This window comes from Chiloscyllium punctatum, chromosome 39 (assembly GCF_047496795.1).
Source record: "Chiloscyllium punctatum isolate Juve2018m chromosome 39, sChiPun1.3, whole genome shotgun sequence".
Lineage (NCBI taxonomy): Eukaryota > Metazoa > Chordata > Chondrichthyes > Orectolobiformes > Hemiscylliidae > Chiloscyllium > Chiloscyllium punctatum.
Genome location: NC_092777.1, coordinates 40,577,863 through 40,594,456, shown reverse-complemented (window position 1 = coordinate 40,594,456; position 16,594 = coordinate 40,577,863). Strand labels below are relative to the sequence as shown.

Below are 16,594 nucleotides of genomic sequence, written 5' to 3'. Positions count from 1 at the left end.
CTGCTCCAGGCTCTGTGCTTTAATCTGTTTGACATGTCATTATAATAGATCATAAATCCATCAATGCGATTTCTATTATCACAACACCTTATCCTTGGATCAGAGTTTCAAAACAGCAAACTCTTGGCCAGTTCTACATAATCCAATTATAAGAGCATAAGAGAATTGAATAAATGCCATTTATTTCTTTCTTCATTTATAGTGCTCTTCACATAACCAACTTGAATTTAAATCTATGCCTGAATTTAAGCTGAGGTTTGAATCAATTAGCCAGTGATTCTCAGTTTAAATTGCTCCACTGTTCCACACAACTGCAACAAGCCTCAAATTCTTTACAAATATATTTACATACATTATTTAACGGTCATTACTTTGCCATTAGCTTTTTCCCTTGATAACATCTGCCAACACTTTTGACCGAATTTGTAAGATTCCACTGACATGGTGGAGCTTAACCAACAGTGAGTGGGAAACAATGATGCTTCCGCCTACAGGAGAAAATTCTGCCTGGCAATATTTATATATAAAGAGAGAGTTTCAGAACGCTCAGGAAGAACTTGTTGTTCTCATCCGGACTTTGAGATAAATGTAAGGGGTGAGCAAAGGAGTGAGCCAATAAATAAAGTGGTGCTTGCTGGATTGTCATACCTGTCACTGTATGCTGCGGCGGCAGCAGCTGCAGCAGGCTGGGCATATCTGTATGCTGCATAGCCTCCCTGGAATAGAAAGAAGAGCTTGATTATAGATGGTGTTGAATAGATTAATACTGTGGCAAATGATGCTTAGTCTGTAAGATGGAGGCAATGAAATGGTCAGGAAAGTAAAGGCTCTGCAAATAGTCACAACCCGGAGATGCAGGCAAACCACGAGCAGGGCTGATTGGCGCCATCTAGATCTGAGGTGCAATTAATTTGGATGGAAAGAATTGCTGACCTGTTGAGATTGTGCTACTTACTGTACTCTCGTGAACATCAATTTGTTAGGTCATTATTGCTACTAAGCATTTGCCCAGGAAAAATTCCTCATGAAAAGAATTCTTTTAAGTTGGTGCAAAATACAATGCTGGTATATAAGTTCCGGCGAAGACCGAGAGACCTGTACAGTTGTATCCCAATATGAACTGCTGCTTTTGACAATTGACTATCTCCTTTCTCAGGTGACAAAGTATCCGTGAAAACAACAGGCACTTTAGAAAGCAAACAAAGTTAATCCTTGTCTGTAACACACTAAACCCGCTCACTTTCCCTAGTGACTTATGTAGGCTCTTAAAGATTAAAAAGTATAAACACAGAATTAGAAATCTAGTGCCAAAGGATACCTTCTGTTGTTAATTACATGGGACTTTTCTAATAACTATATATTTTTCTGGGAAGACTTAGGGTTTGTTGGAAGAAATATTAGCTTCTGAATCCTTATAGAAGTGTGCCCTATATCTGCTCCTCAGAATATGTTATTAGTGCTTGTTCAATGTGTGGTTCAGAAGTGGAAGTCAAGTTTTCCAATGTTTTACTAACTCTTAAAAAAAAAGATGTTATGAATTTGGTAGTGCTGCTCCAGCTAAGCTATCATTAAATAACACATGGATTTTCTTTAGAACCACACTGGAGTATTGACATGCCCTGGAACTATCCATCTTGCCCTCTCCAATACACTAATTGCTAACACCAGTCTAAAGAAAACAATTTAAATGTTTTGTGGCAGCGTTACAAATCCTGCTGCTGTCAGCTTTAAAATGGTAGAGAAGCCACAGCATCTGTCCTCCCAATTCTGGTCAGAGTCTGTAACAGAATATCACTGATGACATTAAAAACAAATTACCCAGCCTTGCCAGAAACAGTGAGAAGAACCAAGGGAGTAACATGCTCAATTTCAACAACAAGGATGAAGTGTTAACTGGGTTCAGATTCATCTCATAGTGTTTCATGACTTGAACATTCATTCTGTGCTTTAACAATGACCATTCAAACCTGTAACTGATATATTTGTTGAAAATAAATCCTTATGATTTATCAGTGGGCTCCTGAAACTAGAATTATAGGATCCTAGCAGTGCAGCAAGATGCCATTCAGCCCATCAAAGTTGCACTATTCTTTTGAAGAGCGTCCCACCCAGATCCAGCTCCCTACCCTATCCTGTAACCCTACCTTGACCATGGCTAACGCACCAAGCCTGTACATCGCTGGACATTACAGACAATTTAGCATGGCCAGTCCACCTAACTTGCACATATTTGGGCTGTGGGATGAAACTGGAGCAACCACACAAACACAAGGTGAACATGCAGACTCCACACAGTCACCCAAAGCTGGAATCAAATCCAGTTCCCAAGTGCTGTGAGAAAGCAGTGCTAACCACTGAGCTTCCCGTCAATTCATGAGGAGGGATTTGAATTTGGGATTGGAGTGATGGCTGGCAGGTTTTCCTAATAAAAGAAGTGACTTCTCATTGTTTTGTATTAAGAAAATAGTAACATCCAGATGCTAGGGAGCAGAACTGATAAGCGCTAATGGATGAACAGCCCTGCATGGGCTGCAATGCTGAAGCTTTGGCGAAGCAGGTGGGGGCTGGTGAAGTGTTTAGTGTCTCAGCAGTGTGTTCAGAATGGGAATCAGACACTGCAGAGATTTCGATAGAAGATGCAGTGAGCATGGCAGTGACTGATCGATCTGAAACCTCAATACTGTTAAACCCCTCATATACTGTGCTAAGCGCAGTGTTAATTAAAACACAGGGACTGCAGCCTGGGTCCCTGGCATCATGCCATCTCATTCACTTTTTAAACAGCAATTGAATGAATGGAACTGGGTATTGTTGGGTCCACAGAGGGCTGCCTATCTAATAAAGTCATCCCCTCCCTCCCCCTTATGGGAGTTTTAGGCTCATTAACATTCAGATGGGATTTTTTAAAAATATTAACCTAGAAATTAAATTAAAAGGTAAGAGAAATCATCCTGTAGATAGCTTCAATTATACAGCTCTTCAAATAAATCTCTCATAAACCTTTCACAAGGATCTTAAACGATTCCTAAACAGCGGCCCTCCTCCCGAAGGTTAATGGGTGTTTCTTCACAATCTACTGCAGCCTATAAATCTGTGACAATTTTCATTTTGTACACTGATGAACTGGGTTCAGATCCCGTTACAAAACACACATAGCTGCTGCCCTCTCCATCATGATATTTTAATTACAACCTGTCCAAAATAAAGTTGAGTTTTTATTTGCTACAATGTCAATTAATGTCTCTCAGCTGGAGGTAACATGTTGCTGTGGAATCCCTTATATAGGAATTGGATGAAATATATTAAAACTTAATTTGCTCTGTACACTTGGTAGGTACCAAGGGGACTACACCCTGGGATGTACTAATCCGGTTCACAGCGGTCAGGCAACAGTTTTATATCATCTGGTTCTCCATAGGCAGTACCATTTTTAAATGGCCATTCTGATTAAAACGACATTGATGTCTTAGTCATTCCTTTGCCATTAAATCCAATTTACAATGATGTGTTCTTGCATAGTTACAGCTGTTTTCTCTAGCCTAGGATCATTGGGGAGCAAAATAGACCAGTCAGCATCACGGGCTAGCTCTGCCATTCAGATAAATTACAGTTGATCCTTTTTTAACCCCCCCCTAAAAAAACACAATCTGGAGCACACTGGGCTTGAGAACAAGTTAATATCATACAGTGGTGTGCAAGCTCTCCAAATAAGTGGCCAAAATACACATCAAACTTTCACTGTGGAGGGTGGGGAAATGTAGTTTGCAAAATAAAAGTACAAAAACTTTGAACGTCCCTTTTATTTGCCGTGCAAATCAGTAAGATGGTTGCTAAGGTCACATGAGTAAATAAAGTGCTTGGATACACTTCTTCAATCTTTTATGATCAATTTCCCCATTCAAAAAATTTAGACCTTTAAAACTGATCATGCGTTGAAATTACAAAACCTCCCGCATGAATTTCCTGCAGTGTTTGCTCAAAGCTTTTCTTCAAATTGCGAGCAGATTTTTGGGTGAAGCAAGGAATATGCTTTTTTAATGCATGTTGCAATTGAGTCTTTCCTTAAGTTTGTCATCACTGAGATTGTCTTTACTGTATGTTGCTTGCATTTTACAGCACAAAAAATCCCAAAACTTCCTCAATTGCGGGTAATTAAACATGTGCCGAGAGTGCATAAATGAGTTGAAGCTTTATTTTTCATTCAATAGTTTTAATGCTTTTCTTGACTCCTTACTGTTCATACTGATTTACACCGACTTTATAGTTGGTGTATTCTCACAAGATTCACTGGAAATCCGAAAATAACTTGACCTTGGCAAAGTAGGTACATTTTCAAGTCTAGCTTCTAGATGCGTCTACAGGGCATATAGCAGATGAGGTTCTGTACAATAGTAAAAATCTCAAACTACTTACACACACCAAAATCCTGTTGTTCAGTGAGAATCTGGCTAAAGTTCAATGAATAAAACTGAATCAATAATTTCTAATCAATTCATTTATTGCTCCATGCATGTCATATTCAATATGACACTGTTAAACTTAGGAATGTCAGAACTTTTGAGGGAAATTTCCCTTTGGGATTTCAAACATGAAATTTCACCTGAAATCACACTTGCTTACACACTCTTTAAAATAATGTCACATTTATGCAAATCGATGTACAACACAGCAGGGATGCAGGCCATTTGACCCATCATGGTTGTGCATACATTTCATGCCAATCTTTTTAGCATGTGCTGGTTTGTAAAATTTGGCTTAAATCAGTGTAAAGAATTGGGACCTGAGGGAAGCATAGAACTCAGACCATATTTCTTTAGGAATAAAAATTCGAGTTTGAAGCCATTGAATCATTAGTCACAGACATTAGGCACAGCTTGTTTAAGAACTTGCAATCGAGGAAGCTTTCCAATTTTTAATGTCACACATACTGAATGCCACAAAATGCATTCAGAAAAACAAAATACCACAGCAGATCTCAGTGAGGATAAATTTAAAAATTGCAGGAAAGTATCAGAAGTAAGCCTTTGTTTCCTGCTGTACCAAAAATTCTAATAATTTTAAATCCTTTCTAAAACTGTATAATTACAGGAAATTAAATTAAGGCTGCATCCACTATAATGAGGCAAGCAGCTGAGTATTTTCACCCAGAGACATATGCAATCAGGAGATAGCACAAATACCTGGCATAAATCAGTGAGGAAATTTAGAAATATAGTCATTTAGCAACAGAGTGTCCTCACTATTTTGCATTACTTATCCACTTTTTGCCCTGTTTCCACATGCCTCTTGGTTGTGATATACAGGAAAGTTTACTCATTTGATCCTAAACCTTTTCATTATGTATTCTGTTTCAACCACAAATTCCAGTTCTTGTTTAATTTACAGCTAATGTTTTAGAGAATACTTTTTATAGCATGGGAATGTGACGATCTCTTTAGTACTGATGGTAATGAAGGAACTCAACTTGCTGCATGAGCTTCCAAGAGACAGCCTCTGTTTGAATGAGATCCCTTTGGGATGTCACACTGCAGAGCAGCCTGAGGCTACTTGTTTCCACGAAAACCATTACAGTACTAATATTGGATGCAATGGAAGACAGCAGTTTGTCAAATGGACCAGAAACATAAAATGTTTTTCATTATGCACTTGCACGATATTTATTTAAATATGCTGTTTTAGTCATTTTTGTGTAGGCTACATGATATAATCAGCCCGTAAGCCATGTCCTGTTCACTGGTCTCAGCTGAAGTTTGTTGCACCTGCTATTTCCAGTCACTCCATTTCAATTATTAAGCAACAATGAGCACTGTTTGCAAATGATTCTTAAACTAATCACATTTTACAAAAAAAAACATTGTCATAACAGTGTCTTAATCATACAGATTCAATGGTCACAAATCACTTAATACCTCAGAATTCATGCACCCAAGAAAATATGGAGAATTTGCCTGCCTGTGGCAGTAAAATGTAAGGGAACAGTGATAGAAAAGCACAACATCTACTGTGGAAATAAATGCTCAATCAGCAACAGCTACTCTCACTGTAGCTGGATTCTGAAAGCTATCTGTTACATTTTTTGTCCAATAAGACGGTTTTGCTCATACAGTTTGGTGCTCTGGTCATGGATAATGAATAACAATGAGGCAATCAAACAAACCATGAAGAATGAAGGAAAAAAAGATTTAATAACTAGTTAATTAAAAGCTTTGTGAAAAATAATTGCAATCCTGCTATAAAAAATGGATCATCAATTTCTGGTAGACATTTTCAAAGTCTTCCCCAGTCAAATAGGATGGCGAAGGTTTCTGGAAATCTGCGAAAAAGGGCATAAAGAGGCACAGAGCACAACAATGATCAACCTTTTAAATACTACTTTCAAAAAGGCATCAGGCAGAGTTTTCTGATCCTACACCTGAGCATATTGCATCAGGCAAAGAAAATTGAAGTGAACCAGTTGGGGAGTATTTATTTCTAAGAGAAAGGTTTCTCTGGAATTTTCATCCTTTTAAATTTAAGGACAAGGCTGTCATCCTTACCGGCAAATGACTTTCCTTTATTTGCTTCAGCCATGCATTCCAGGAATGAGTACAGAAACAGGGAAATCTAACAAAACCTGAATTTGGTGGATCAACTAGGCACATTAATCAGCATCCCTCCAGATTCAAATACAGACCTCAAGATTTATCAGAGCTGAAAGTGTGTTGCTGGAAAAGCGCAGCAGGTCAGGCAGCATCCAAGGAGCAGGAGAATTGACATTTCGGGCATGAGCCCTTCTTCAGAAATTAGGAAAGTGTGCCAAGCAGGCTAAGATAAAAGGTAGGGAAGAGGGACTTGGGGGAGGGGTGTTGGAAATGCGATAGGTGGAAGGAGGTTAAGGTGAGGGTGATAGGCCAGAGTCAGGGTGGGGGGTGGAGAGGTCAGGAAGAAGCTTGCAGGTTAGGAAGATGGTGCTGAGTTCGAGGGTTGGGACTGAGACAAGGTGGGGGAAGGGGAAATGAGGAAACTGGAGAAATCTGAGTTCATCCCTTGTGGTTGGAGGGTTCCTAGGTGGACTATGAGGCGCTCTTCCTCCAACCGTCGTGTTGCTATGGTCTGACGATGGAGGAGTCCAAGGACCTGCATGTCCTTGGTGGACTGGGAGGGGGAGTTGAAGTGTTCAGCCACAGGGCGGTTGGGTTGGTTGGTCCGGGTGTCCCAGAGGTGTTCTCTGAGACGCACCGCAAGTAGGTGGCCTGTCTCCCCAATATAGAGGAGGCCACATTGGGTGCAGCGGATGCAGTAAATGATGTGTGTGGAGGTGCAGGTGAATTTATGGTGGATATGGAAGGATCCCTTGGGGCCTTGGAGGGAAGTAAGGGGTGGGCGCAGGTTTTGCATTTCTTGCGGTTGCAGGGGAAGGTGCCCGGAGTGGAGGTTGGGTTGGTGGGGGGTGTGGACCTGACAAGGGAGTCATGGAGGGAGTGGTCTTTTCGGAACGCTGATAGGGGAGGGGAGGGAAATATATCCCTGGTGGTGGGTCCGTTTGGAGGTGATACGATGTATATGGAGGTTGGTGGGGTAGTAGGTGAGGACCAGTGGGGTTATCTCCTGGTGGTGATTGGAGGGGCAGGGCTCAAGGGTGGAGGAGTGGGAAGTGGAGGAGATGCGGTAGAGAGCATCGTCGACCACGTCTGGGGGGAATTTGCGGTCTTTGAAGAAAGAGGCCATCTGGGTTGTTTGGTATTGGAACTGGTCCTCCTGGGAGCCGATGCGGTGGAGATGAAGGAATTGGGAATATGGGATGGCGTTTTTACAGGGGGAAGGGTGGGAGGAGGTGTAGTCTAGGTAGCTGTGGGAGCCGATCAGTTTATAGTAAATGTCCGTGTTAATTCGGAGACTCCCTCGTCAGGTCCACACCCCCACCAACCCAACCTCCACTCCCTCTGGGACACCCGGACTAACCAACCCAACCACTCCGTGGCTCAACACTTCAACTCCCCCTCCCACTCCACCAAGCACATGCAGGTCCTTGGACTCCTCCATCGCCAGACCATGGCAACACGATGGCTGGAGGTAGACCGTCTCATCTTCTGCCTCGGACCCCTCCAACCACAAGGGATGAACTCAGACTTCTCCAGTTTCCTCATTTCCCCTCCCCCCACCTTGTCCCAGTCCCAACCCTCGAACTCAGCACCATCTTTTTAACCTGCAATCTTCTTCCTGACCTCTCCGCCCCCACCCCCACTCCGGCCTATCACCCTTACCTTAACCTCCTTCCACCTATCGCATTTCCAACATCCCTCCCCCAAGTCCCTCCTCCCTACCTTTTATCTTAGCCTGCTGGACACACTTTCCTCATTCTTGAAGAAGGGCTCATGCCCGAAATGTCGATTCTCCTGCTCCTTGGATGCTGCCTGACCTGCTGCGCTTTTCCAGCAACACATTTTCAGCTCTGATCTTCAGCATCTGCAGTCCTCACTTCCTCAACATTTTTCAGGCAATTCATCTATTCCTGCTAGAAACATTGACATTGTCGATATCCAACTCAGAACCTAAACTGTTTGTCTTAAATCAGTGCTACTCAACTTTTTCCCCCCCCACCACTGTGGCCCATTCTGCAGAGATTCCAAAGGGACAGGAGAATAGAGCTCACAGAGGAGGGTAGGGCAGGGGATGTTGTATTTTAGGGGCATGGTAAGAGTTGGAGAGTCATATGCGACTATCAGTTTGTCTTTTGTTTTAAAGGAAACACAAGCGCTGATCACAGCTCAAAGGTCACCTTCAGCTGTCAGTTCACAGCTCAAAACTAAAAATGGTAAAACATAAAGAAAAACATTGAGGGTTCCGACAGTCAGAAGTAAAGCTGTGAGGAAGGACAGTGAGAGACAAAAAAAAATGCAGATGCTGGAATCCAAAAGGAGACAAACAGAAGGCTGGAAGAGCACAGCAAGCCAGGAAACATCAGGAGGTGGAGAAGTCAATGTTTCGGGTATGACCCTTCTCGGAACATCAGACTTCTCCACCTCCTGACGCTGCCTGACTTGCTCTGCTCTTCCAGCCTTCTGTTTGTCTACCAGGGAGGACAGTGAGAGCAAATGGAAGTAGAGTTGTGAGAGCTGGGGAGTGGGGGGGGGGGGGGGGGGGGGGGTTGCTGCAGTTGGTTGCTTGCTTTTTTTCCCATCTACCATTATGTTCTATTGGAAGAAATAAAACGGCCTTGGAGGAGGCTCATTGGACCACACTCACAAGACCAAGGCAAGAAAATAATTCACATACACACACACACCAAGGGGGCTAATCCCAGGGGTGTTCCACCTGTGTGATCAGTACTGCTGCCGCAGAGGACTGGGAGCTCACAGCCTCAGTTGCTTGCCTTGTGACCTCATGGGGGATCACAGCTTATGATTTGGAACACTCCATCTTAAATCTCAAGAAAATATAGTGCAAAACCTTATCCAAAAATACCATGAGATCCAGTACTCTTTTACAGCAGGATTGCTGACAGCCCCAACATAGAATGTAGACTATTATGGATAACTTCAAGGCAAACCGAAAACCAGTGAGATAACAATCACAACAACTGAGATCCAGCTGCTCAGGCCTATTTAATATCCCTTCTTGTGTGTAGCTTGAAATTTAATCTATCATCAGATTTATTCCCCACTCTAACCACAGCAGCAGGACTATTGGATCATTATCTCACTACTGCAAGATACAGAGTCTAAGTATTCTGGAGGAAAAGCACTGTAGTTATACTCAATTTAGTGGTTGAGTAAACTCTTTATGCTGGTAACAATCAACTGTGATCTTGTACTTGAGGCTCATTCATTCAGTATCAACCTTGAGGGAAGGTACAGAGATATTATCTACTCTATTTGGTAAAGTGTTGAAGTAATTTGTGGTATTATACGATTCAATGTATTGCCAAGCTACCGAGTAATGCTATTTATATGCGTAAGTGGATTTGCCGTATAATGAGACTCGTTCATTGTGGTCTCTGATCTGTGCCCCTTTTGGAACAGGCTGATATTAAACAGTGACTTCACTGAAATTCTTTCATTAGTAAATTTAAAAACGGCAATTTCTGATTACAAAAGAAGTGTTGACTTAAGCTCCAACTTGTAGTTTGTTCTAAACCCTTGTCCTTTAACTTAACAGTTTGCGTAATTATGCAGTTCGATTTTAATTTTCAAATGTACCAAATGTTCTTAAAATTATGTAATGAGCTAAATTTGTTCAAAATGATTCACCCTTCTCTTGGTAACTGGTAGATATCATTTGGTTTTTATATTTGTTCCTGCTGGATTATAAGTGCTCTAATTTAATTAGATTCATGCCAGACCAATTTGACATAAGAGCAACTGTATCATTTTAATAATCAGAACTGCTAAACCTGTCTCTAATTAAGAACTACTGTTCTGCTCTAATAATGATCAAAGACCTGCCTCTTCAAGGGGGCATTGAGCATTTCTTTTAGACGTATTGATGTATGAAGTTTTGAATGGTTTAGCACCAATGTACATATCCAAAGGAATTTCAATAAGTTCAATCAATTTCTGCAGGTGAAGTAGATAGTGTTTCTGTAATAATTGTACACCTTCCCAATGCAGACAAAAGTTAGGCATGTGTGCTTTCAACTCACCAGTTGTAAACTATTTGATTTTAAAATCAATACTCACGTAAATTTCTGCCCCATAAAACCCATCCTGGTAAACAACTCTGCAAAAAACAGGAAGCATCATGAATTATCTTTCACATATTTGATCGTAAAACATCTGCTATTAAACCTGGGTATGATCAGAGGACAGTACTCCACTAATGAGCAAACCCATCAGTTGCAGCGTCCAAGCTACATTCAAACCAAGACAACAATACATACATTTCTTTGTCAAATTGAGCACTCCTTAATACATACAGTCCCCAGAAGGCATGTAAGAGTTTGACATGATCAAGTAGCTGAGATTTTTATATTAGGTTTTCAACCTGTTGTGGACGTGATAACCAACCACACAAAGATCTCAGTTTGGCAGCTCTTGACTAGAGAATACCATTCTCCAGGCTGTGCAGGAATTTGTGCTCTTATGATTACAGTGAACAATGGGAAGATTTCTGAGATTTTCATACAAAAGCCACAGCTTAAATCCTTAATGCCTGAAGGTACTTTTTAATCATGGCTTTTCCTCCTCAGCTCCCCAGTTCCATCCAAGAAAAACCTCAATAAATCACCACTATGTACCACTAATTCACAATTGTATGCTGTTCAATAGAGAAATTTATAGTGGCATGAAGCTTCGCCTGTTACAGCAAAATAAAACCCTGCCAACTTGAATTGTAGGATTGATGGCATTCACACTGTCCCAACCTCCTGGCTGGATAAGGATCCCTGCTGGTAAATTTGTACTTCTATAGACTAAGGACTTGCTTTTTGTAGTATGGTGTTGCAGACTAATGTAGAAGAGATGAGATGTATGCCAAGAACAAGGTCAAAATGTAGCTTTCTGTGCATGACAGGAATTATACACAAAGTGCTCATTTACTAATAACAACAAATTGTTGACTGAAAGTTAATCTCCTTGGAAATTGTGCAAGGAATATATTATTTGGGATCAGACTCAGTTGTTACTTTTTCTTTTACAGATTTTCTTAGATTATATATGAAGCATCAATAATAAATATCAGCTGATCTTAAGATGTTTGATGGAGTTGAAGCACATTTGCAGTTCTTTTTACCCCCTAGTGACAGCAGAATTTTGGAAATTGTTTGCCTTGTTTATATTTCAGAAGATGATATGCCATAAAGATGATCAAACCCAATGTGAATTTGTCCATATGTGGATGTGTAATTTTTTTAAAGATAATTACATAACGTAACTTCTCAGGAAAGAAAAACACTCAGGAATAATCATTACAAATAAAACTTCTGTGCTGGAAAAGTAATTTAATCACGAGAGACATTTTTCAGCAATTGGTCAATAGAACCCAACCTGCCATTTATAATGTGAAACTTTACACCAATTGCTACAGGAATATAGGAGTAGGCCATTCAGTCCCTCCAGTCTGTTTCACGTTCAATTAGAACTGATCTGTCTCTTGCAGTATTTACTTATCTTCACTCCTTTGGCGTTTCAGATTTCCACTAATCTTTGTTTAAAATAACAAGGTTTTTTTTGGTTTAACCCCGAAATTGATGAGCTCTCACTTGAGAATCACATTCCCTTGTTCTCGATTCCTCCAGCAACTAAAGTAGTTCCTCCAGGTATAGCCAAACAATTCTAATTATTATTTTCTGAAGCTCAATTAGGTCATGCTTTAATATAAGAGAAAGCAAAGTAACTATATGCCAATTGTATACCTAATTCACCACTTGCGAGTATTTGACTCGAGTGAATCTGTGGTATGCCATCTCCAAGGCCAGTGTATCATCCCAAAGGGATGACATCCAGAACTGGATACAGGAGGAGCCACCAAATTGAGTGTCATACTTAAACTTGGCAGGCGCCTTTCTATTCCTTCATCCATACATCCAGGTGGCAATACAGGTGCTTCCTGTTTTCAAAGGATTGAGGTTCAACTTCCATCCCAGAGTTTATGATGCTTCTGGTGTAGTAATGTGCGGGTGCTGCACTGATGGAGGTGCTGTCATTTGAGAGAATCTAGTAGCACAGTGGTAGTGTCCCTACCTCTAGCCCAGTACATTCTGTTTCAAGTCCCACCTACACCAGATGTTCTAAGCCAACCTGTTCAGATGTGCTATGACACATCTCTGGAACAGTTGGGACTTGAACCCAGGACTCCTGGATCAGAGGTTGGGGAACACTAACACTGTGCAACAAGAGCTCACTCCACCTGCCCCTGACATGTGTCATAGCGTGCATGAAAAGGTTAATTAAAAGTATCTAGAAGAGTCAGGGGAGGGAAGAAGAGGAACATCAGTTGACAGGTTGATAGAAAGGAATGATTTCCTCTGGTGATAGCATCCAAAGTGTTAGAGGATAGTCTTAAAAATAATTAGGCTACATGGGGTTCGGAGCATTTCTTCACACAAAGGGAGAAAGAAGACTATGTATGATGATTAGGTCAATGAACATATTCAATCTCAAATTAGATAGATTTTTGACAGACAAGGGAGTCAAATGTTATTGGGTAAAGACAGGAAAGTGGAGTTGAGACCACAACAGATCAGCCATGATCTTAAAGAATCTTCTTAAACCAGCTCCAAGAACTAAATGGCCTATCCTTCCTCCTAACTCTTTTGTTCCTATAAAGAATAGTGGAAATTGGGAACTGGCTTTCCCAAGAAGCTGTTGATCTATGTCACCTAAAATTTGTCAGAACTCAAATTGATTACGCTTCTTAAACAAGAGTTTTAATGCTTATAGAAGTAAGGGAGATTGATGGAGCTAAAATACAGATCAGTCATAATCTAATTGAAGTGCAGAAGCCTGCTTGAGAAGCTGATGGCCTACTCCTGCTCCTGGTTTCTATGCTTCTGCGAACAAGTACAAAGCAAAGCTGAGGCCAAGTCAAGATTCCTGGGGACACCATTTATATCCATCAGTGCATGTTCCCTTCATCTAAATCCTGTCAAATTACCAAACCATTTCATAGTATTGTAGACTTTCAGTTTTACTAATTATTTATTGTGTGGAAAGCTACCAAATTATTGATGTAATTTCAAATAATCAAAGACTCAAAATCTCTCTGATCCACTATGCAGGACTTAACCAAAGCATTGAACTGGATTAGCCAGACATGATCTAAATTTCACAAAACTAAGTTGGTTCTCTTTGATCAGCTTATACGTGTTCAGTTCTTCAGTCACTCTGTAGCTAATGACAGATACCAGTAACTTTCCTTTTGTTGATGCTAAGCTGGCACTACTTGGCTGCCCTTTCCTTAAATCATGAAGTTTAATGAACAATTTTCCAAATGAGGAGAGCAATCTCTGAACTGAGACAGACTGGAAAATTGTGACTAATGTCGCCACCAATAAGCTAGATGGAAATTGAAAACTCATACATCTGATCAATTTGTGTATATGTAAATTAAATTAATTAAATTTCATTCCTTGACATTTTTAAATTCCCCGTATCATTGCTATATTGCCTGTTTATTCCACCAAAAATGATGCTGTCCATTTCATTCTCACTTACTCCTGTCTTTGCCAATTTCCATTTAATATATTTGCAAAACTTTTATTTAGTATTGACATTTCTTGCAAGATTTTCAGATTCTGTTTTTATAGTTTCTATTCTTATTTGTATCTCTCTGTTGTTTTTCAATAGCCTTCCTAGTCCTCCGGACTTCCATATATTTCACCTCATATCTGCACAAGCCCTCTCAGTTTAACCCGTCAAATTACTCAGTCTGTGCAACAACTATAAGCCCGCCGAGTGAAAGCAAATTTCTTGCTCCTCAATAGCAAGGTTTGATAGAGCTGATGCTCTAACGGTAATATTCAAGCTACTAGATTACCATTTTACTGATTCTAGTCACACTGAAATGACTGGGTGAGGATAACTGGGAATAGTTTAATTTAAAGCTGGAAGGTTAGGTCATATCTATTATAAGTATTTCATTTATTACAAGTTGAATCTCTCCATTAACTGAGTTATAAAGCAATTAAGTTAATTCTGAAGTACAAATTTGTAATCATGCATCCAGATATCTAATAGAACCTTTGAGGAAAAGACACGAGCGCTTATATTCCTTTATTTTTGTAATGGTGACAATAAACGCAGAAATTAAGCAAAGTGAGAGAATGGGTTCATAACTTGCACTCGCATTTCTGGTAAAATAAACAAACAGAGGACAAAAAAAATTAAGCTAATATCTATAATCCCTGCTTGAGACAAACTGCAAAATGCTGCAGGGTAAGGTTGAAAATGGACCATTTCTATTTTAGTACAATTCAAGTCAGATGTAGGAGCGGGGGGCGGGGGGGGGGGGGCTGTTACTTAGTGGAAGCAAATAATTAACCACATTTGTGGTGAAAAATAGGAACTTCAAATATAAATCGAGGACAAATAATTTTCCTATTAAAACTTTAATTAAAAAGCGATCCAATTATACATCTCCGCTGCATAAAACAAATAATCTTTCAAAAGCAAATTTGCCCTCTACATCTCACATTAACCAAGTTGTAGTGGCTCACTTCGACTTTGTTACAGCATCATTTGAAGTATTTTCTCCCATCAGTCTTTTTGTTTAATTAGGAGCAACATTTATTGCTTGTACATTTTTTTTAAATTAGGGAGTCTACCCTCAAAGATTGCACAGTTCTCAAAGGCCACAGCAACAGGGAAAGTGAGTAATTATAACCACTAAATTATGGGGAATTTAACAGTAAGGCCTAGGTTAGTGACCAGAGTTGAGATTTCTTTGTTTTAAGTGTGGCAAAATTGTAAGCCTTTGTTTGATACATAGCCTTACAATTTTACCACATATAGAGTACTGTGGAAACCTTTCCTCATAGATATGTCAAATTTTCCATTATATTTTGGCACTTCAAAGTAAAATAGCTTATACAGACAAGAACAGAACAGCTTCAGAGTTGATATTCTTGAGTTGATTCAAATTACAGAATTTGTCTGTAATCTATTGTAAATTACTCACTGGTGAAATAGCACAAAGGAAAATAACACCATCCTCAGATCATGAAAGCTCAAACACAGATATATAACACATCACTTGTCCTGATTGGCAACACTATGTTCTAATGCTACACCAAACAGCCAGGATTGAAGTGAAAACGAGACTCTAATCTTAATGCCAACAGAACAAACTCAAAACATCTATCACTGCAAGTCTATTATTTAATATACGTTGAAGAAAATTAAATTCTTAGAAAGGATTTTGCACAGGGCACATGATAATGGGCCATAAAATGAAATCTGCCAAATCTAGAACACTGCCAGTTTTGTACTGATACTCACGCTCCATACGTAGGGATCGGTGGTGGTGGGGGTGCAGCGCGGAAGGTGTTGTAAACAGCGCGACCTCGCCCCCGTAAATGAGCTCCTCTGTAGGCCACAGCTGCTCCAGCTCCAGGGTATGGAAAACCAGTCACTAGAGACAGAGAGGAAAATCAGGTTTACTAGATTGCCTTGCATTCATTACAGCTCAATTAGAAGCTAAATTGATTAAGTGTTTCATATGAGCACTCATTTGATTGATCTCATTATGCAGCATATTGCTCACAAAGATGTAAAACATTCCTTACAAAATGTTTCTTAGAAGTTGCAACTCTCTGGTGCTGCTCAAATGTCAACTGACACGATATAGCCCTTTACAGGCAAGTAGAAAACTAGTAGCCACCAACAGTCAGGCAAAGACAAAGGAAAGGTGGCTGAATGAATAAATAATGGAAAGATGAACCCTTAGTGTGTTGAGGAGGAGGGAGGGACACACAGCCGAGCTGCAGTAAAGGATGGCGAGGGGCTACAAAAGCAGCCAGGAATGGTCAGTCAGGAAAAAGAAAGGACTAGCTTGGTTAAGAGTTGGAAAAGATTGCTGAGATAGTGAAAGATTTGAAGCTGTGAAGACAAGGTTCCTCAGATCAATTCACCAGAGCACGATGAGCCAGCAGAGCTGGTGAAGACATGGACAATGAACA

At 40.2% G+C, this 16,594-nt stretch overlaps 1 protein-coding gene across 23 annotated transcripts in view; it reads right to left on the bottom strand.

Annotated features, from left to right (window-relative positions):
• The window catches only part of rbfox3a (RNA binding fox-1 homolog 3a), a 1,527,015-nt gene that overhangs the window by 35,957 nt on the left and 1,474,464 nt on the right, over positions 1–16,594 (bottom strand). For all 23 annotated transcript variants that reach the window (XM_072558494.1, XM_072558496.1, XM_072558499.1 and 20 more), the window contains 3 exons: positions 15,915–16,047; positions 10,659–10,698; positions 649–716 (listed from right to left, as the gene is read on the bottom strand). In XM_072558494.1, the coding sequence (XP_072414595.1) occupies positions 649–716; positions 10,659–10,698; positions 15,915–16,047 (241 nt within the window). The remainder of the gene's footprint in view (positions 1–648; positions 717–10,658; positions 10,699–15,914; positions 16,048–16,594) is intronic.